Source organism: Anomaloglossus baeobatrachus, chromosome 12 (genome assembly GCF_048569485.1).
Source record: "Anomaloglossus baeobatrachus isolate aAnoBae1 chromosome 12, aAnoBae1.hap1, whole genome shotgun sequence".
Taxonomy (NCBI): Eukaryota; Metazoa; Chordata; class Amphibia; order Anura; family Aromobatidae; genus Anomaloglossus; species Anomaloglossus baeobatrachus.
The window spans coordinates 67,416,918-67,439,861 of record NC_134364.1 but is presented as its reverse complement, the minus strand read 5'-3'; the positions used below and the strand labels follow the sequence as shown (position 1 = coordinate 67,439,861).

At 51.2% G+C, this 22,944-nt stretch overlaps 1 protein-coding gene across 1 annotated transcript in view; it reads left to right on the top strand.

Annotated features, from left to right (window-relative positions):
- Nucleotides 1–397: 397 nt before the first annotated feature.
- LOC142258188 (DNA polymerase epsilon subunit 2-like) overlaps nucleotides 398–22,944 on the top strand; it is a 107,695-nt gene continuing 85,148 nt past the window's right edge. The window contains exons 1-2 of the mRNA XM_075330694.1: nucleotides 398–481; nucleotides 21,901–22,001. Coding sequence (XP_075186809.1) covers nucleotides 414–481; nucleotides 21,901–22,001 — 169 coding nt within the window. The 5' untranslated portion in view covers nucleotides 398–413. The remainder of the gene's footprint in view (nucleotides 482–21,900; nucleotides 22,002–22,944) is intronic.

The following is a 22,944-nucleotide window of genomic DNA, read 5'->3' as shown; positions in this document are numbered from 1 at the left end:
TCGGCCACACAGAAGCGCTGTGCAGCGGCCATCACCCCTCACAGCGCTCAGCTACATACATACACAACTGTCAGCATGAGCAGCAGAGAACTACAACCGGACGGGTGGCGGCGAGGGACAAACCTCTCATCAGCGTTTATGATGACTGTCCCTTTTCTGGCAGAAAAAAAAAAAATCTTACAAAGAACTGACAGAGAAATAAACCGCAATGTCTACGTCTCCTGTTTTCTGGAAATATGTATAGAAACCGCGACTGCTGCACAGTGCGCGAATAAACACGACTGTGTGGAGGAGTTTGGTCTCCAATAAGATGGCGGTATTCCGAAGACATGAGATCGGAGCATAGCTTATCCTCTGGTGTCAACGTCCTGTGACGTCATCACAGCTGAGCGATTTGGCGCCAACGATTCGAGATGGCAGCTGACAAGCTGAAGAGTAAAGTGTCCTCCGCGTTTAAAATGCACGGCCTCCTCCTGCGGGCGTGAGTACTCCGAGCTGTGGGGGGAGCCCCGGGGTCTGGTCGGGTTGGAGCTCAGTGTACGGACACGGTTTACAGGGGAGATTCCACCTCAACAGTGAAAGCCATTTATCAGAGAATCGGGGCATCTTCTAATATATTCCATTACCTCAGCTCCCCGTGTTTAACCTCTTCCTCACCAGGGCTTTCCATGTCTTCTCTCTTGTTTTTCCTGCCCCCGCTTACTAGAGCCGCCATTTTGTACATTTATTTTCCTGTCCATATTCCTGTAGAAGGGCTTCATTTTACCATATAATGTGCTGGCAAACAGAAAAGTATTAGTGTGATGAAATAGTGAAAAATCCCAAAAAAACTAGTGATGGATTAGTGTAGGGGCGCCGCATCTAGCGCATCATCACTGTCAGTGCTCTGGGCGCCGCATCTAGCGCATCATCACTGTCAGTGCTCTGGGCGCCGCATCTAGCGCATCATCACTGTCAGTGCTCTGGGCGCCGCATCTAGCGCATCATCACTGTCAGTGCTCTGGGCGCCGCATCTAGCGCATCATCACTGTCGGTGCTCTGGGCGCCGCGTCTAGCGCATCATCACTGTCGGTGCTCTGGGCGCCGCATCTAGCGCATCATCACTGTCGGTGCTCTGGGCGCCGCATCTAGAGCATCATCACTGTCGGTGCTCTGGGCGCCGCATCTAGCGCATCATCACTGTCGGTGCTCTGGGCGCCGCATCTAGCGCATCATCACTGTCGGTGCTCTGGGCGCCGCATCTAGCGCATCATCACTGTCGGTGCTCTGGGCGCCGCATCTAGCGCATCATCACTGTCGGTGCTCTGGGCGCCGCATCTAGCGCATCATCACTGTCGGTGCTCTGGGCGCCGCATCTAGCGCATCATCACTGTCGGTGCTCTGGGCGCCGCATCTAGCGCATCATCACTGTCGGTGCTCTGGGCGCCGCATCTAGCGCATCATCACTGTCTGTGCTCTGGGCGCCGCATCTAGCGCATCATCACTGTCGGTGCTCAGTGATGATGCGCTAGATGCGGCGCCCAGAGCACCGACAGTGATGATGCGCTAGATGCGGCGCCCAGTCGGTGCTCTGGGCGCCGCATCTAGCGCATCATCACTGTCGGTGCTCTGGGCGCCGCATCTAGCGCATCATCACTGTCGGTGCTCTGGGCGCCGCATCTAGTGCATCATCACTGTTGGTGCTCTGGGCGCCGCATCTAGTGCATCATCACTGTCGGTGCTCTGGGCGCCGCATCTAGTGCATCATCACTGTCGGCGCCCTGGGCGCCGCATCTAGTGCATCATCACTGTCGGTGCTCTGGGCGCCGCATCTAGCATCGGGGAGCTGCCGCTAGCATCACAATGTAGCACCTACGGGACAAGGGGTCGAATTTCTCGTCACCGGTGATGTCGGGTCAGGGGGATGTCACGGGTGGCCCTTGCCCGGTTTCGTGGCCCCGAGGTGTACAATAAAGGGGGATGGGAATGAAGACATTTGTCTCGTGACGCCACCTGCGGTACGAGCCAGGGAATTAGCCGCTGTCGTTGTCTTCCGGGGCGGATGGTTGTAGCAGCGAGGATGGTCCTGCTCCCCACAGGTGGAGCGGACCCCGGGGAGGATGATGAGGGGAAAGGTGGCTGTTGGCACCGAAGCGCGGGGAGACTGCATCAGCAATCAAAAGGCTGAGTCAGATGCTGCGGTTCCAGATGTCTTACTCACTGTCTTTAGATTTCCCGGGAGGTAACAGTCACCGCCGTGGTGGGCTCCAGCCAATCCCGGTTAAGTCAGAGGTAGCCACCAGTATTTTGAAAGTGTCCTTTCTAAGAGTTGCCCCTCCAGGAGTGAGGAACCCGTGCTGAGCTCTCACTCTAAGCCTCAGGCCCCATGGGGGAAAAAAAAAAGAGAAGAGTGGTGTCATGCTGCCAGAACTGAAGTCCCGACTCGACTGAGAATTATGTGAAGGTTGCTCCTACTTCTACCCCAAGTGGTGCCCGCCCCCCAGGTGGTTGTCCTAATGACCGGGAAAGTCCCATGCTTCTTGATGGCCACTCCCCCTGTCTACCCTAGTCCAGTCCCCAGTGGGAAAGCACCTAACTGTATGTAAAGTGTACAGTTAGGTCCAGAAATATTTGGACAGTGACACAAGTGTTGTTATTTTAGCTGTTTACTAAAACATGTTCAGAAATACAATTATATATATAATATGGGCTGAAAGTGCACACTCCCAGCTGCAATATGAGAGTTTTCACATCCAAATCGGAGAAAGGGTTTAGGAATCATAGCTCCGTAATGCATAGCCTCCTCTTTTTCAAGGGACCAAAAGTAATTGGACAAGGGACTCTAAGGGCTGCAATTAACTCTGAAGGCGTCTCCCTCGTTAACCTGTAATCAATGAAGTAGTTAAAAGGTCTGGGGTTGATTACAGGTGTGTGGTTTTGCATTTGGAAGCTGTTGCTGTGACCAGACAACATGCGGTCTAAGGAACTCTCAATTGAGATGAAGCAGAACATCCTGAGGCTGAAAAAAAAAGAAAAAATCCATCAGAGAGATAGCAGACGTGCTTGGAGTAGCAAAATCAACAGTCGGGTACATTCTGAGAATAAAGGAATTGACTGGTGAGCTTGGGAACTCAAAAAGGCCTGGGCGTCCACGGATGACAACAGTGGTGGATGATCGCCGCATACTTTCTTTGGTGAAGAAGAACCCGTTCACAACATCAACTGAAGTCCAGAACACTCTCAGTGAAGTAGGTGTATCTGTCTCTAAGTCAACAGTAAAGAGAAGACTCCATGAAAGTAAATACAAAGGGTTCACATCTAGATGCAAACCATTCATCAATTCCAAAAATAGACAGGCCAGAGTTAAATTTGCTGAAAAACACCTCATGAAGCCAGCTCAGTTCTGGAAAAGTATTCTATGGACAGATGAGACAAAGATCAACCTGTACCAGAATGATGGGAAGAAAAAAGTTTGGAGAAGAAAGGGAACGGCACATGATCCAAGGCACACCACATCCTCTGTAAAACATGGTGGAGGCAACGTGATGGCATGGGCATGCATGGCTTTCAATGGCACTGGGTCACTTGTGTTTATTGATGACATAACAGCAGACAAGAGTAGCCGGATGAATTCTGAAGTGTATTGGGATATACTTTCAGCCCAGATTCAGCCAAATGCCGCAAAGTTGATCGGACGGCGCTTCATAGTACAGATGGACAATGACCCCAAGCATACAGCCAAAGCTACCCAGGAGTTCATGAGTGCAAAAAAGTGGAACATTCTGCAATGGCCAAGTCAATCACCAGATCTTAACCCAATTGAGCATGCATTTCACTTGCTCAAATCCAGACTTAAGACGGAAAGACCCACAAACAAGCAAGACCTGAAGGCTGCGACTGTAAAGGCCTGGCAAAGCATTAAGAAGGAGGAAACCCAGCGTTTGGTGATGTCCATGGGTTCCAGACTTAAGGCAGTGATTGCCTCCAAAGGATTCGCAACAAAATATTGAAAATAAAAATATTTTGTTTGGGTTTGGTTTATTTGTCCAATTACTTTAGACCTCCTAAAATGTGGAGTGTTTGTAAAGAAATGTGTACAATTCCTACAATTTCTATCAGATATTTTTGTTCAAACCTTCAAATTAAACGTTACAATCTGCACTTGAATTCTGTTGTAGAGATTTCATTTGAAATCCAATGTGGTGGCATGCAGAGCCCAACTCGCGAAAATTGTGTCACTGTCCAAATATTTCTGGACCTAACTGTAAATACCGTTGATTAACCCCCTACTTACCCAAGATGAATACTGCAGCTTAAATGAGCTGCAGTACCCTGTGGCGACTGAAGCCTCAGGGGTGCCACAGCAACGCCCCCTGTAGCGTTGGGGTGCAGGGCGCCGCATCTAGTGTCTGGGTGATAGGTGCCATATTTAGCGTTGGGGCACTGCATGCAGCATCAGGGCGCTGGGTAATGCATCTACTGTCAGTGCGCTGGGCTCAACATCTAGTATCGGAGGGTCGTATGTACTGTCGGTGCGCTGCATCTAGTGTTGTGCTGAATCTAGCCACTGGGCGCTGTATGTAGCATTGGGGTGCAGAGCACTGCATCTAGCGTCAGTGGCGCTGGGCACTGCTCAATCGAGTATTGCGGGTGCTCGAGCACCATGCTTGTCTCCACCCCGCATATTTCTTTGTCGCTCCATTGGGAGACCCAGACAATTGGGTGTATAGCTTCTGCCTCCGGAGGCCACACAAAGTATTACACTTTAAAAAGTGTAACCCCTCCCCTCTGCCTATACACCCTCCCGTGCCTCACGGGCTCCTCAGTTTTATGCTTTGTGTTGAAGGAGGCACACATTCACGCAAGCTCCACATTTTAATCAGCAGCAGCTGCTGATTGTATCGGATGGAAGAAAAGAGGGCCCCTGGGCCCCCGGCATGCTCCCTTCTCACCCCACTAAGTCGGCGGTGCTGTTAAGGTTGAGGTACCCATTGCGGGTACAGAGGCCGGAGCCTCATGCCGTTTTCCTTCCCCATCCCTTAGAGGCTCTGGGAGAAGTGGGATCCTAACCGGTCATCCATGCACTGGGACCGGGCTCCCTCCACAGCCCCTGTGGGAATCTGCCGGACAGGAGACTTGATATCATCAGGGACAGGCCCTGCATCCAAAAGGTACTCTGTGTCCCCTTGGGGACGGCGCATGGAGCGCTCGTGTCACAGACGCTGCAGCGGCTGCTGTATTTTTATGACGACCGGGGCTACCGCGCCGACCGCGCCTGTTTGCCGGCCGCGGTATTACATTTAGTCCCCGGCTTCATGCGGCCTAGTACCATAACTCCCGCCCCCGGGCCTGCCAGTCAGGGGTAAGGGCGGGACGGTCGACCTGACGTCGACGGTGAGGGCTGGAGTATACTTTAGGTGTCCTCCTCCCCCCTCACTGATCACTGTGGGGCACCAGATTCCCGCACTTTATTAGTCGCCGCCCACGGCTCCCTCCTCCCCTGAGAGCTCCGGCAGCCATTTTTACAATCATTCTGCCGGTGGAGGATTTCAGGAACGAGCTCTGAAGCTCTGGGAGGCCCAAGGCAGGGAATCTGGTGGACACACAACCGCTTTGGGCGGTCGGTAAGCCACACCGGTCACCCGGTGCTGGTCCCCCTAGGGTGCCGAAGTGTGTGTATATATGTATGTATATATATATATATATATATATATATATATATATATATATATATATATATATATATATATATATATATATATATATATATATATATATATATATATATATATATATATATATATATAATTTGTATACATTTTCTCTGTTCGGCCGCATTGTTTTGCTTTTGGCTATATACCCTCAGTGATCACTCTCCTAGGAGACAGCAGCATGTCGTTCACAAGGAGCAAGGGTGCCAAGACACAGGGTTATTTTGCAACCTGTACCTCTTGTGCGGCTATGTTACCTGCAGGTTCCACCTAACCTCACTGTGAGCAATGCTCGGCCCCTGTAGCACTCGCTTAGCCGGAGCCTCGGGCGCTGGTGGGACCCTCGGCTCAGGCAGAACCGCCGGCTCCCCCTGTCCAGGTGGCAGGGACAGAGTTTGCAGTTTTGGCTGAGAAACTCTGAGTCGCTTTCACAATCCATGGCTCAGTCTATGGATAAATGGTCTGCTAAGATACTAGAAGACTTGCAGTCCAGATCGGTCCTTACACAGGCCCCGGGCACTGTGGGATCATCGCTCCCAGGCCCCTCTCGGTCTGCGCCGCAGCGTGCTCCTGGGGTGGCACCTAGGTCTCACGTGGAGGACTCCGGCACGGACCACAGTCCCAGACCGGCTAAGCGGGCTCGCTGGGAATCTTCCCCGACTTCCTCACGCTGCTCGGGGTCTCAGCTTGAGGACTCTCTGTCTGGAGGATGAGGCGGATATCGCAGCTCAGGGCTCTGACCCTGACGTTGCTCTCAATCTTGATACACCTGAAGGGGACGCCATAGTAAATGACCTTATAGCGTCCATCAACCAGGTGCTAGATCTTTCTCCCCCAACTCCACCTATAGAGGAGTCGGCTTCGCAGCAGGAGAAACACCAGTTTAGGTTTCCCAAACGTACACGGAGTGCGTTTTTCGATCACTCTAACTTCAGAGATGCTGTCCAGAAGCACAGAGCATTTCCGGACAAGCGCTTTCCTAAGCGGCTTATTGACACACGTTACCCCTTCCCCTCTGACGTTGTTAAGGGTTGGGCTCAATGTCCCAAGGTGGATCCTCCAGTCTCTAGACTGGCGGCTAGATCTGTAGTATCAGTGGCAGATGGCTCATCGCTCAAGGATGCCACTGACAGGCAAATAGAGCTCCTGATGAAATCCATCTATGAAGCCACAGGCGCGTCTTTTGCCCCGGCCTTTGCAGCAGTGTGGGCACTCCAAGCTATCTCAGCTTGTCTGTCTGAGATTAATGCGGTCACACGTACCTCTGCTCCGCAAGTTGCGTCTTTGACGTCTCAGGCGTCGGTATTTTCATCCTACGCCATGAATGCCGTCCTGAACTCTGCTAGCGGTAGCGTCCGCCAATTCGGTGGCAGTCCGCAGGGCCATGTGGCTACGCGAATGGAAGGCGGACTCTGCTTCCAAGAAGTTCTTAACCGGTTTGCCGTTTTCTGGCGACCGATTGTTTGGCGAGCGATTGGATGAAATTATTAAGCAATCCAAGGGAAAGGACTCGTCCTTACCCCAGTCCAAACCAAACAAACCTCAGCAACGGAAAATGCAATCGAGGTTTCGGTCCTTTCGGCCCGCAGCCAGAGCCCAATCCTCCTCGTCCAACAGGCCACAGAAGGGCCAGAGGAACTCTTATGCATGGCGGTCTAAGTCACGTCCGCCAAAGTCCGCCGGAGGCACTGTCTCCAAAGCGGCCTCCTCATGACTTTCGGCCTCCCCAAACCGCATCCTCGGTCGGTGGCAGGCTCTCCCGCTTTTGCGACGCCTGGTGGCCACATGTCCAAGACCGATGGGTGAGAGACATTCTGTCTCACGGTTACAGGATAGAGTTCAGCTCTCGTCCTCCGACTCGTTTCTTCAGAACATCTCCGCCCCCCGAGCGAGCCGATGCACTTTTTCAGGCGGTGAACACTCTGAAGACAGAAGGAGTCGTGATCCCCGTCCCCCTTCAGGAACGTGGTCGTGGGTTTTACTCCAATTTGTTCGTGGTGCCAAAAAAGGACGGATCATTCCGTCCCGTTCTGGACCTCAAACTGCTCAACAGACACGTGAGAACCAGACGGTTTCGGATGGAATCTCTCCGCTCAGTCATCGCTTCGATGTCCCAAGGAGACTTCCTAGCGTCAATCGACATCAGGGATGCTTATCTCCATGTGCCGATCGCACCAGAGCATCAACGCTTCCTGCGTTTCGCCATCGGGGACGAACACCTTCAGTTTGTGGCACTGCCTTTCGGCCTGGCGACAGCCCCACGGGTCTTCACCAAGGTCATGGCATCCGTTGTGGCGGTCCTACACTCTCAGGGCCACTCGGTGATCCCTTACTTAGACGATCTCCTAGTCAAGGCACCCTCCCGGGTGGCATGTCAACACAGCCTGACCGTCGCTCTGGAGACTCTCCAGAGGTTCGGGTGGATCATCAATTTCCCAAAGTCAAAATTGACACCGACCCAATCACTGACTTACCTCGGGATGGAGTTTCATACTCTCTCAGCGATAGTCAAGCTACCGCTGGACAAACAGCGTTCACTACAGACAGGGGTGCACTCTCTTCTTCGGGGCCAGTCTCACCCCTTGAGGCGCCTCATGCACTTCCTGGGGAAGATGGTAGCAGCAATGGAAGCAGTCCCCTTTGCGCAGTTTCAGCTGCGTCCACTCCAATGGGACATTCTCCGCAAATGGGACAGGAGGTCGACGTCCCTAGACAGGAACGTCTCTCTTTCCCTGGCAGCCAAAACCTCTCTTCAGTGGTGGCTTCTTCCCACTTCTCTGTCGAAGGGAAAATCCTTCCTGCCCCCATCCTGGGCTGTGGTCACGACGGACGCGAGTCTGTCAGGGTGGGGAGCGGTTTTTCTCCACCACAGGGCTCAGGGAACCTGGACTCCGACAGAGTCCTCCCCTTCAGATCAATGTTCTGGAGATAAGGGCAGTGTATCTAGCCCTAAAGGCGTTCCATCGTTGGCTGGAGGGCAGGCAGATCTGCATACAGTCGGACAACGCCACGGCGGTCGCGTACATCAACCACCAGGGCGGCACGCGCAGCCGTCAAGCCTTCCAGGAAGTTCGGCGGATTCTGCTGTGGGCGGAGGCCACAGCCTCCACCATCTCCGCAGTTCACATCCCGGGCGTAGAAAACTGGGAAGCAGACTTCCTCAGTCGCCAGGGCATGGACGCAGGGGAATGGTCTCTTCACCCGGACGTGTTTCGAGAGATCTGTTGCCGCTGGGGAACGCCGGACGTCGATCTCATGGCGTCTCGGCACAACAACAAAGTCCCGGCATTCATGGCACGGTCTCAAGATCACAGAGCTCTAGCGGCGGACGCATTAGTTCTGGATTGGTCGCAGTTTCGACTTCCCTATGTGTTTCCTCCTCTGGCGATGCTGCCCAGAGTGTTACGCAAGATCAGGTCCGACTGCCGCCGCGCCATGCTCGTCGCTCCAGACTGGCCGAGGAGGTCGTGGTACCCGGATCTGTGGCACCTCACGGTGGGTCAACCGTGGGCAATCCCAGACCGTCCAGACTTGCTGTCTCAAGGGCCATTTTTCCATCTGAATTCTGCGGCCCTCAACCTGACTGTGTGGCCATTGAGTCCTGGCTCCTAGCGTCCTCAGGGTTATCTCAAGATGTCATTGCCACTATGAGACAGGCCAGGAAACCAACGTCCGCCAAGATCTATCACAGGGCTTGGAGGATCTTCTTATCCTGGTGCTCTGATAAGGGTTTTATCCCCTGGCCATTTGCCTTACCCACGTTTCTTTCCTTCCTTCAGTCCGGAATGGACAAGGGTTTGTCTCTCGGCTCTCTCAAGGGACAAGTATCGGCGCTTTCCGTGTTTTTTCAAAAGCGTCTAGCTAGGCTTCCGCAGGTCCGCACATTCCTACAGGGAGTTTGCCACATAGTCCCACCTTACAAGCGGCCGCTGGAACCCGGGGATCTTAACAGGGTCCTAAGGGCTCTTCAGAAGCCACCTTTCGAGCCGCTGCGGGATGTTTCTTTATCACGTCTTTCGCAGAAGGTGGCTTTTCTAGTGGCAGTTACATCTCTCCGTAGAGTGTCGGAGCTAGCAGCGTTGTCATGCAAAGCCCCCTTCCTGGTTTTTCACCAGGATAAGGTGGTTCTGCGTCCGGTCCCGGAATTTCTCCCTAAGGTGGTATCCCCTTTTCATCTCAATCAGGATATCTCCTTACCTTCATTTTGCCCTCATCCAGTTCACCAATGTGAAAAGGATTTGCACTTGTTAAATCTTGTGAGAGCTCTCCGGCTCTACGTGTCTCGCACGGCGCCCCTGCGGCGTTCTGATGCGCTCTTTGTCCTTGTCGCTGGCCAGCGTAAGGGGTCGCAGGCGTCCAGGTCAACCTTGGCTCGGTGGATCAAGGAACCGATTCTTGAAGCCTACCGTTCTTCTGGGCTTCAGATTCCTTCAGGGCTGAAAGCCCATTCTACCAGAGCCGTGGGTGCGTCCTGGGCACTGCGGCACCAGGCTACGGCTCAGCAGGTGTGTCAGGCAGCTACCTGGTCTAGTCTGCACACTTTCACGAAACACTATCAGGTGCATACCTATGCTTCGGCAGACGCCAGTCTAGGTAGGCGAGTCCTTCAGGCGGCTGTTGCCCACCTGTAAGAGGGGGTCGTTTTTTCGACTCTTTTTCTCGAGGTATTCTTTTACCCACCCAGGGACTGCTTTTGGACGTCCCAATTGTCTGGGTCTCCCAATGGAGCGACGAAGAAGGGAATTTTGTTTACTTACCGTAAATTCCTTTTCTTCTAGCTCCTATTGGGAGACCCAGCACCCGCCCCTGTTCCCTTCGGGCTGTTGTTCTTTTGTGTACACATGTTGTTCATGTTGAATTGTTCTTTTGGTTCATGGTTTTCAGTTCTCCGAACATCCTTCGGATTGAATTTACCTTAGACCAATTTATAAGTTTCCTCCTTCCTGCTTTTGCACCAAAACTGAGGAGCCCGTGAGGCACGGGAGGGTGTATAGGCAGAGGGGAGGGGTTACACTTTTTAAAGTGTAATACTTTGTGTGGCCTCCGGAAGCAGAACCTATACACCCAATTGTCTGGGTCTCCCAATAGGAGCTAGAAGAAAAGGAATTTACGGTAAGTAAACAAAATTCCCTTCTTTTCTATCCGCTAGTAAACATGCAGGGATTGGCAGCCAAGCATAGTAATGCTGTAGTTATCTTGGCTACTGGCATTACTGTGGTTGGCCGGCCACATAGCTTCATCATGGCCTATATAAAACCCAGAGACGCCATGTTTGCCGCACTGTACCTCGAAATAGTGTAGGGACTAGGGACAGATTCTGCTGGAGAAGGGACAGTGTTATGGCAAAAAAGTACCTGCTGGTACAACAATAACCAACAGTCCTTTTAAGGACTAAAGCTGTGAGCGCAGTGCGCACGTATGTGTTATGCATGCCTTTACACTGCGTGTTGCACTGCAGCGTAAAGGCATGCGTCCTGTGTCCCCACCACAATCTAGGATTGTGCATAATCCGTCTGCATGTTGCGTTTGAGCACAGCCATTTGCATGCAGAAGTTTTGATCCAAATCGCTGCATTCTGCAACAGGTCACTTCTTTTGTGCGTTCTAGATGCTTTTCCCACTGTCTATGGCAGAGCAAGCATCCAGAACGCATGAATTCTGCATTCACAATGCATCCAAAACACAGCTTTTTGGCTGTGTTTTGAAATGCAAATGCAGTGACAAAACGCTGCAGAATATTTGTCACGGCAGAACGCAACGTGCGCACATACCGTAATTCTCTAATTATACCGCTCCTATCAACATCTAGTGTAGGGTAAGCTGCTGGAGACGGTATAATGTATTAGAGGCCTGTAGACAGGGATTGTAGCCGTAAAGACCTTGCTGCTGATACATAAAACCAAAAGTCCTTTTTTCGGCCTACAGCTATTCTCTATTAATACCGCTGTTAGCTGCTGGAGGAGGGATAGTTTTGGATCAGAGGCATATAGTCCGGGTATATTGCTCTACAGTCCTTCTATAGGTATGCTGCTGCTCCAACCTATCTGCATTGGTCAGGACATAGGTGATGTTATGGGACACGTCCAGGTGTAAGGTGGGGAGGGCACACTGGGAAATATATTGGCGGCTGGGGACCGATTACTGCAGGATGGCCGCTACAATCATTCAACAAGCCTAACCGGCAGCATTTCCAGGGCATGCAGTCAGGATATGCAAGCATGTAGCACCCCGTGTACTTTCTCCATCTCCACAAGGTCCACGTGCAAAGCTTCCTCTTTAGTTGTGAGCAGTGAGTGTGAGTACACACAGAAGCGGGATGGTTACTCTGATTATGGCGTCATAGTCGCTCTGCATCTTGGTTAATTCCTCAAAGTTTTCTCAAAACTGATGACCCACTAAATATTTGCAGTGATTGCTGCAGGATGACCCTGCTGATATGGTGGAGGAGGAAGAGGGCAGGAAAAATAATAAACCATGAACCATATACTTTTTTTTTTTTTTTTTTTTTTTTTGGGTGGGAAGGGGTGCAAAGGAATACATCGGGGGAAAAGAAAACCACCTATCCCTTGCCCTGGGAACTTGCGTGTGTGCGTGCGTGCTCTGGGGAACAGGTGTCCGCATTCTCCCTGTCATGCATCTGGGTTCGAACCCTTAGGTCTGTGGTTGGCGTCTGTGTCCACCGTACCACAGTAGTCACCTTTTCTTTGGGTGTTTTAGTTTTTGTTATTGTTGCTCTGGTTTTATTAGGGTAACAGGTGTATTAATTTACTTGTTTGTCTGCCCAATCACCTTTGGGGTGCGGCTTTAAGTACGTTCCTCCTGCTGACGATATTTTGAATTCCAGCCATATTGCATATTTCCATTATAGTAGCTCTCCACATCTGGAACGAGAGATAGAAAATTCTCCTTGTAGTGTGGGTCGAGAAGGGTGAACAGCCAGTAATTACTATTGACAAAAATGTGTGCTGGTGACTGGAATGGCTGCGGGACATAAATGCGGCGCACACGCAGCACACCTTTACAAGCAGGGCTGTGGAGTCGGTAAGCCAAACCTTCGACTCCGACTCCGACTCCGACTCCTCAAATTCTCTTGCACCGACTCCGACTCCGGCTCCGGCTCCGACTCCGACTCCTACATATATTGCTTATAGTTAGGTGAAAAATTTATTGTAGTACATGAATATGTGTATGTGAACATCAGACATTTAATAATTTTTATGATACAATAATCAAGATATTTGGATAGAACATAAAATATATTTATTGGATACAACTTTAGAACACAAAAAACTGTAATAAATTGTAAATATGTAATACACTATGTAATATACAGTAGATTACATATATATCTTGTGTGTGTATATACACTGTGTATATATATATAATATTACATATTTACAATTTATTAGTTTTTTGTGTTCTAAAGTTGTATCCAATAAATATTTTATGTTCTACCCAAATATCTTGATTATTGTATCATAAAAACAATTAAATGTCTGATGTTCACATTATACTACAATAAATTTTTCACTTAAATATAAGCATTATACTAAATGTTATTATTTAGTAAAATATTCAGCACATTCTGCATTGCACTCCTGTCCCCAATTTATTATATATTTTAGGAGTCGGAGTTGGTGCATTTTATACCGACTCCAACTCCGACTCCGACTCCACCAAAATGAGCTCCGACTCCGACTCCGACTCCACGACTCCGACTCCGACTCCACAGCCCTGTTTACAAGTAGCTGAGGCAATTCTGTGCAGGTTTTCAGAATGGGCTGAACCACTAAGTTGACCACGTCGGCCAGATCTGGTACATGTGCGAGCTTGCCAAGGTTCAGAACCGCCACTAAGTTACGGCCATTATCTCACACAACCATGCCTGATTATAGATTTTAAAGGAATCTGTCAACAGGTTTTTGCTCCCCCATCTGAGAGCAGCATAATGTATAGACAGAGACCCTGATTCCAGCGTTATCTCTTACTGAGCTGTTTGCCGTCATTTTGATAAAATCAATGTTTTCTCTGCTGCAGATCTAGCAGTTATACAGGGCTCATGAATATGCTGGACTACCTGGCAGCACGCCAAGTAGTCCTGTAATGATAATCCACTGGTGATTAAACAGTGATTTTATCAAAACTATACTAAGCAGCCCAATAAGTGACACATCAGTGGAATCAGTATCTCTGCCCCTACGTTATTCTGCCCTCAGTTTAAGTGGAAAAAACCTGGTGACAGATTCCCCTTAAGCAGTGAGTGCTGTCTGGTCTGTTAGATCTTTCAATAACTCTGTGGCTCTGTGCTCTTTGTCATTTAAAGAAATCAGTTTCACCATAACCTGTCTCTGCTTCACCGAGGCAGTGCTTACAGGTTGTGACTGATATGGATACCGTGCTTGAAGATGAAAATTTAGAGAAGGATGGGGTGCAGCACCTGGTGTTTGAGGTGGGGAAACCCTGATGAAACTAAAGCCCGCAATGCTCGGCATTGGTAGTATGTGAGCCGTCTCGGGGTCCGACTCTCTTCTGGGCCTCCACAAGGTTCACCCAGTGTGCCTTCAGGCAAATGTAGCTTCTCTGTCCACAAGCACTTGTCCACGTGTCAGTGGTTAAGTGGACCTTCTGAGTAGTGACGTTGGTTAGTACACGGGAGAGGTTATGGGACTCGTGCTGGTGTAAGGCAGGGACAGTGCCCTGGGAAAAATAGTGGCGGCTGGGGAACAAGTACTGAGGGCCGTCTGCTGGCCCTCTAATAAAAAGAAAACTGAGTGGAGCTCGCTGCTGGCCGTCTAAAATTAGGAGTGAGTGCCGGAGGAGGACAAGAATAAGAAGCCATGAACGTTTATCTTTCTTTGGGTGGGAAGGGTGCATGGGAATACACACACAAAAAAGAACATTTGATTTGGCTTTATGTTCCGCTGTTGTACGCTGGGGTTGAGAAGTCGCGGCTAATCCAGGCCTTGTTAATTTTGAGAACAGTCAGCATTGTCAGTTTCCAGGTGACTGCGCCTATCAGCTATTATGCCCCCGGCGGCACTAAAAATCCATGGAATCAACTTTTGATTTGACTATATAAATAAAAAAAAAATAGCGTGGGGTCCACCCATCACCATCTCACCAGGACAATCGGGAAGAGCCGGGTGAAACATCAGAATTGGTGCTTCTAATGTGGGGTGACTGTGGGCTGCTATTTTTTTGGCTGGGAAGGGCCCAATAGCTATGGACCTTCCCAGCCTGGTAATACCAGCCCCCAGCTATCTGCTTGACCTCGGTTGGTTAGCAAAAATAGTGGGGACCTTACTTCATTGTTTTCATGATTCATGTAACAATCCTTTATTGGTAGATCAATTCAGAGGGATATAACCATTAACAAAGAGAAAATGGGGGAATGTGTAGGATATAAACAACAGATCCAGGGCACAAAAGAAAAATATACGATAGTGGCACGACTGGAAGTTACACAGATGTTTGTTTCCAGCACACGTCATGTCGCGGTGCGGCCCTTATGTGAGAGGCCCCTGTTTACATGGACTATTGGGAACATGTGGAAGTTATAATAAGGTTGGGAGGGGGCCAGGGGGATCTGACCCCAACATTTGTGACCCTAAATAGAGCCTCTAAGGGTTTCTGCACTTGCTGACTTTTTTCAGGTGGTAGAGCCCCCGAGAAGAGCGTCATTTATTGTGGCGGGTTCCAGGGGAAATCTGCCTGAATAACAGACCCCTAGACTATGGGCATGCAGGGTATTGAGGCATTCAAAGACCATGATTTGTTTCAAGCAGAAATAACTTCTGGAAATAAGAAATAAAAGGAACAGCAAAGGGGATTTCTTTGTCGCTCCATTGGGAGACCCAGACAATTGGGTGTATAGGCTATGCCTCCGGAGGCCGCACAAAGTATTACACTAAAAGTGTTAAGCCCCTCCCCTTCTGCCTATACACCCCCCGTGCTCCCACGGGCTCCTCAGTTTTTTGCTTTGTGCGAAGGAGGTCAGACACGCACGCACAGCTCCACAGATTGGTCAGCAGCAGCTGCTGACCATGTCGGATGGAAGAAAAGTGGGCCCATATAGAGCCCCCAGCATGCTCCCTTCTCACCCCACTCTTGTCGGTGGTGTTGTAAGGTTGAGGTATCCATTGCGGGTACGGAGGCTGGAGCCCACATGCTGTTTTTCCTTCCCCATCCCCCTTAGGGCTCTGGTGGAAGTGGGATCCTATCGGTCTCCAGGCACTGAGACCGCGCTTCATCCACAACTCCTGTGGAGCCTGCTGGATAGGAGCCGGGTATCGTTCAGGGACATGGCCCTGCTACTTGGAGGTACTCTGTATCCCGGTGGGGACCGCGCACAGCAACACTCCAGCTTTGCTGGGTGTGCTAGTGCACCAGGGACCACGGCGCTGACCGGGTTAATATGTGCCATTACACACTCAGCGTTGCTGAGTGTGTTTATATATAGGGACTGCTGCACTGACCGCCGCGGCCATGGAAACACTGCGGCGCGGCTGGGACTTGTAGTGCGCCGGGGACTTTCACGCCGGCCGCGCTTTTACGGCGGCCGCGTTTATTACTAGAGTCCCCGGCTTTTTGCGGCCTAGTTTCCTTTCCTCCCGCCCACAGCCCTGACAGGCAGGGGAAGGGCGGGACGCTGCACAGAACGAGCAGCACTGAGGGCTGGAGCATGCTTTGCATACTCCACCCCCCTCACTGTGCACAGTGCGGGCACCAGTTCCCGCACTTTCTGGGTCACGCCCACGGCTCCCTCCTCTCCTCAGGACGCCGGCAGCCATTCCTGTCAGCTCCTCGGAGCAGAGGGGGACAAAGTCTGGGAGACCCAGGCAGGGACTCTGGTGGCCTCACAACCACTTTAGGCGGGTGGTAAGCAGCACCTGTGGTGCTAGCCCCATTGTGCAGTAGTGTAACATTATATGTTTATGGTATATATGTTTTACACTGTATGGTGCACAGTTGATTTCTGGCTATATACCCTATTGTGTTACTCAGGGAAGATAATAGCATGGCGCCCACGAAAGGCAGGGGTGCCAAAACACAGGCTTATTATGTTGCCTGCGCCGCATGTACGACCCCGCTACCGGCAGGTTCCACTGACCCTCATTGTGTGCACTGTTCGGCCCCTGTGGCACTTACTCAGCCGGAGCCTCTGCTAAGAGGGGCCCAGGGGGAGCCACCTGCTAACACTGTTCAGGTGACGGGGACGGAGTTTGCAAAACTCTCTGAGACTATGGCTAAGATACTAGAAGCCTTGCAGTCCAGGCCGGTATCTCAGCACAGGGACTCTGTTGAATCTTTGTTCCCTGGCCCACCTCAGCTGGACCAACAATGTCCTCCCGGGGTATCTCATGGATCCCAGGCTGAGGGTTCTGACACAGACCCCAGCCCCAGACCGACTAAGCGAGCTCGCTTAGATTTTCCCTTGACATCATCATATTGTGCAGGGTCTCAGAGGGGGGAATCTCTGGTTGATGATGCGGAGACAGCTGATCAGGATTCTGATCCTGAGGCCGCTCTCAATCTTGATACTCCGGACGGGGACGCCATAGTGAACGACCTTATTGCGTCCATCAATCGTATGTTGGATATTTCTCCCTCAGCTCCTCCGGTGGAGGAGTCAGCTTCTCAGCAGGAGAAATTCCGTTTCAGGTTTCCCAAGCGTACACCGAGTATGTTTCTGGACCACTCTGATTTCAGAGAGGCAGTCCAGAATCACCATGCTTGTCCAGATAAGCGTTTTTCTAAGCGCCTTAAGGATACACGTTATCCCTTTCCCCCTGACGTGGTCAAGGGTTGGACTCCGTGTCCCAAAGTGGATCCTCCAATCTCCAGACTGGCAGCTAGATCCATACTTGCAGTGGAAGATGGGGCTTCACTCAAAGATGCCACTGACAGGCAGATGGAGCTCTGGTTGAAATCCATCTATGAAGCTATCGGCGCTTCTTTTGCCCCAGCGTTCGCAGCCGTATGGGCGCTACAAGCTATCTCAGCAGGTCAAGCGCAAATTGACGCAGCCACACGCACGTCCGCGCCACAGGTGGCGTCCATAACCACTCAGACGTCGGCATTTGCGTCTTACGCTATTAATGCTGTCCTGAACTCTGCGAGCCGTACGGCGGTTGCAGCCGCCAATTCGGTGGTACTCCGCAGGGCCTTGTGGCTACGGGAATGGAAGGCAGATTCTGTTTCCAAAAAGCGCTTAACCAGTTTGCCAATTTCTGGCGACCGATTGTTTGGCGAGCGTTTGGATGAAATCATCAAACAATCCAAGGGAAAGGATACATCCTTACCCCAGCCCAAACCGAACATACCCCAACAGAGGAAGGGGCAGTCGAGGTTTCGGTCCTTTCGGGGCGCGGGCAGGTCCCAATTCTCCTCGTCCAAAAGGCCTCAGAAAGATCAAAGGAACTCTGACGCATGGCGGTCTAAGTCACGTCCTAAAAAGGCCACCGGAGGTGCCGCTACCAAAGCGGCTTCCTCATGACTTTCGGCCTCCTCACTCCGCATCTTCGGTCGGTGGCAGGCTCTCCCGCTTTTGCGACGCCTGGCTGCCACGGGTAAAAGACCGTTGGGTGAGAGACATTCTGTCTCACGGTTACAAGATAGAGTTCACCTCTCGTCCCCCGACTCGATTCTTCAGATCATCCCCGCCTCCCGAGCGAGCCGAGGCTCTTCTGCAGGCGCTGGGCATTCTGAAGGCAGAAGGAGTGGTGGTCCCTGTTCTTCTTCAGCAACAGGGCCACGGTTTTTACTCCAACTTGTTTGTGGTCCCAAAGAAGGACGGGTCTTTCCGTCCTGTCCTGGACCTGAAACTTCTCAACAAACACGTAAAGACCAGGCGGTTCCGGATGGAATCCCTCCGCTCCGTCATCGCCTCAATGTCCCAAGGAGATTTCCTTGCATCGATCGATATCAAAGATGCTTATCTCCACGTACCGATTGCTCCAGAGCACCAGCGCTTCTTGCGCTTCGCCATAGAAAACGAACACCTGTAGTTCGTGGCACTGCCGTTCGGCCTGGCAACAGCCCCACGGGTTTTCACCAAGGTTATGGCTACTGTAGTAGCGGTCCTCCACTCTCAGGGTCACTCGGTGATCCCTTACTTGGACGATCTCCTGATCAAGGCACCCTCTCAAGAGGCATGCCAACACAGCCTCGACGCTACCCTGGAGACTCTCCAGAGTTTCGGGTGGATCATCAATTTTCCAAAGTCAAATCTGACACCGGCCCAATCGCTCACATACCTTGGCATGGAGTTTCATACCCTCTCAGCGATAGTGAAGCTTCCGCTGATCAAGCAGCGCTCACTACAGACAGGCGTACAATCTCTCCTTCAAGGCCAGTCACACCCCTTGAGGCGCCTCATGCAATTCCTGGGCAAGATGGTGGCAGCAATGGAGGCAGTTCCTTTCGCGCAGTTTCACCTGCGTCCTCTTCAATGGGACATCCTACGCAAATGGGACAGGAAGCCGACGTCCCTCGACAGGAACGTCTCCCTCTCTCAGGCGACCAAAGCTTCCCTTCGGTGGTGGCTTCTTCCCACTTCATTATCGAAGGGGAAATCCTTCCTACCCCCATCCTGGGAGGTGGTCACGACGGACGCGAGTCTGTCAGGGTGGGGAGCGGTTTTTCTCCACCACAGGGCTCAGGGTACGTGGACCCAGCAAGAGTCCTCGCTTCAGATCAATGTTCTGGAAATACGGGCAGTGTATCTTGCCCTGAAAGCGTTCCAGCAGTGGCTGGAAGGCAAGCAGATCAGAATTCAGTCGGACAATTCCACAGCGGTGGCATACATCAACCACCAAGGCGGCACACGCAGTCGGCAAGCCTTCCAGGAAGTCCGGCGGATTTTGATGTGGGTGGAAGCCACGGCCTCCACCATCTCTGCAGTTCACATTCCAGGCGTGGAAAACTGGGAAGCAGATTATCTCAGTCGCCAGGGCATGGACGCAGGGGAATGGTCCCTTCACCCGGACGTGTTTCAGGAGATCTGTTGCCGCTGGGGGGTGCCGGACGTCGACCTCATGGCGTCCCGGCACAACAACAAGGTACCGACGTTCATGGCACGGTCTCAAGATCCCAGAGCTCTGGCGACAGACGCCTTAGTTCAGGATTGGTCGCAGTTTCAGCTCCCTTTATGTGTTTCCTCCGCTGGCACTGTTGCCCAGAGTGTTACGCAAGATCAGGGCCGACTGCCGCCGCGTCATCCTCGTCGCTCCAGACTGGCCGAGGCGGTCGTGGTACCCGGATCTGTGGCATCTCACGGTCGGCCAACCATGGGCACTACCAGACCGACCAGACTTGCTATCTCAAGGGCCGTTTTTCCATCTGAATTCTGCGGCCCTCAACCTGACTGTGTGGCCATTGAGTCCTGGATCCTAGCGTCTTCAGGGTTATTTCAAGACGTCATTGCCACTATGAGACAGGCTAGGAAACCAACGTCCGCCAAGATCTACCACAGGATGTGGAAAATGTTCCTGTCGTGGTGCTCTGCTCAGGGTTTTTCTCCCTGGCCTTTTGCCTTGCCCACTTTTCTGTCTTTCCTTCAATCTGGACTGGAAAAGGGTTTGTCGCTCGGCTCCCTTAAGGGACAAGTCTCAGCGCTCTCTGTGTTTTTCCAGAAGCGCCTAGCCAGACTTCCACAGGTACGCACGTTCCTGCAGGGGGTTTGTCACATCGTTCCTCCTTACAAGCGGCCGTTAGAACCCTGGGATCTGAACAGGGTGCTGATGGTTCTTCAGAAACCACCATTCGAGCCAATGAGAGATATTTCTCTCTCACGCCTTTCACAGAAAGTGGTTTTTCTAGTAGCAGTCACTTCACTTCGGAGAGTGTCTGAGCTAGCAGCGCTGTCATGCAAAGCCCCTTTCCTGGTTTTTCACCAGGACAAGGTGGTTCTGCGTCCGGTTCCGGAATTTCTCCCTAAGGTGGTATCCCCCTTTCATCTCAATCAGGATATCTCCTTACCTTCTTTTTGTCCTCATCCAGTTCACCAATGTGAAAAGGATTTGCACTTGTTAGATCTGGTGAGAGCACTCAGACTCTACATTTCTCGTACGGCGCCCCTGCGCCGCTCGGATGCACTCTTTGTCCTTGTCGCTGGCCAGCGTAAAGGGTCACAGGCTTCCAAATCAACCTTGGCTCGGTGGATCAAGGAGCCAATTCTCAAAGCCTACCGTTCGGCTGGGCTTCCGGTTCCCTCAGGGCTGAAGGCCCATTCTACCAGAGCCGTGGGCGCGTCCTGGGCTTTGAGGCACCAGGCTACGGCTCAGCAGGTGTCAGGCGGCTACCTGGTCGAGCCTGCACACTTTCACGAAACACTATCAGGTGCATACCTATGCTTCGGCGGATGCCAGCCTAGGTAGACGAGTCCTTCAGGCGGCGAATGCCCACCTGTAGGAAGAGGCCGTTTTACGGCTCTCTTACGAGGTATTATTTTACCCACCCAGGGACTGCTTTTGGACGTCCCAATTGTCTGGGTCTCCCAATGGAGTGACAAAGAAGAAGGGAATTTTGTTTACTTACCGTAAATTCCTTTTCTTCTAGCTCCAATTGGGAGACCCAGCGCCCGCCCCTGTTTTTTTGTGTACACATGTTGTTCATGTTGAATGGTTTCAGTTCTCCGATATTCCTTCGGATTGAAGTTACTTTAAACCTGTTTATAATTCTTTTTCCTCCTTCTTGCTTTTGCACCAAAACTGAGGAGCCCGTGGGAGCACGGGGGGTGTATAGGCAGAAGGGGAGGGGCTTAACACTTTTAGTGTAATACTTTGTGCGGCCTCCGGAGGCATAGCCTATACACCCAATTGTCTGGGTCTCCCAATTGGAGCTAGAAGAAAAGGAATTTACGGTAAGTAAACAAAATTCCCTTCTTCCTACAAATAACAGGAGGAATATGAAGCAAATGGAGAAGGATCTGCTCCATAGAATGTCAGTCACTTTGTGAACATTGCCTGAAAGACTTCCAAGGAGTTTTTGGAGCAGAAACAGCAAATATTCTCCAAAATCTGGAGTTTCTGCTCCAAAAACTGCGTGCAAAACCATACCAATGCGCAAACAGTACATGGACAGAGATTCATCTGCCTCACAATCCGGGGTGATGGGCAGCGGCCTCCTGTAGTGGGAGAATGGGGGGTCACATTATAGATATGGGCGCCGCAGAAAAGTATGATCTGCTAACCTGATTATTTGTATTTCAGGGAGGCTAGCAAGTACCTGAGCGCTGTGCTGCGCTCTGTGAATGAGGTGGAGCTCGAGGATGTCATCGACAGTATCATTGATGGCGTGGAGAAGCAGCCGTGTAAGTGTCTGGTTTTTTTTTTGCCTCCTTCCATTTGACCTCATGGCCACTGTCCTAGTGCTATAACGTGATATTAAAAAGCTGCCAGGGGCTCATGCTGCACCTCTATTGCCCCCTGATTTTTGATAGTTTTCTCTTATGCAGACACTAAATTAACCCTGGGGAAAAACACTGACCACCTCCACAGAGGCCCAGAAATCTACAGCAGCGCACAGATCCCTATAGACCACCGGAGACAAGTGTTATATTAAAACCTCTCTGTGACACCACTTCCTATGAACCTCTTGAAGATTTTTGGACAATCCATTTATTATTCTAAATCTTTGCAATAATCACTTTAGCAAAGGGGGATTGGATGTGTGATGTAAGAAAAAGAGTACTGATGAGCAGGCACTACAATGCTTTGGTGCTCGATACTCGTAACTAGTGATGAGTGGGCACTACAATGCTTTGGTGCTCGATACTCGTAACTAGTGATGAGTGGGCACTACCATACTCAGGTGCTCAGTACTCTTAACTAGTGATGAGCAGGCACTACCATGCTCGGGTGCTCAGTACTCGTAACTAGTGATGAGCGGGCACTACCATGCTCGGGTGCTCGGTACTCGTAACTAGTGATGAGCGGGCACTACCATGCTCTGTACTCGTAACAAGCTGTCGGATACTCAGTATTCGTAACTAGTGATCAATTATGAGTACTGAGCACTCGAGCATGGTAGTGCTCGCTCATCACTAGTTACGAGTACTAAGCACCCGAGCATGGTAGTGCTTGCTCATCACTAGTTGCGAGTACTGAGCACCCGAGCATGGTAGTGCTTGCTCATCAATAGTTGCGAGTACTGACCACCCGAGCATGGTAGTGCCCGCTCATCACTAGTTACGAGTACTGAGCACGCGAGCATGGTAGTGCTCGCTCATCACTTGTTACGAGTACTGAGCACCT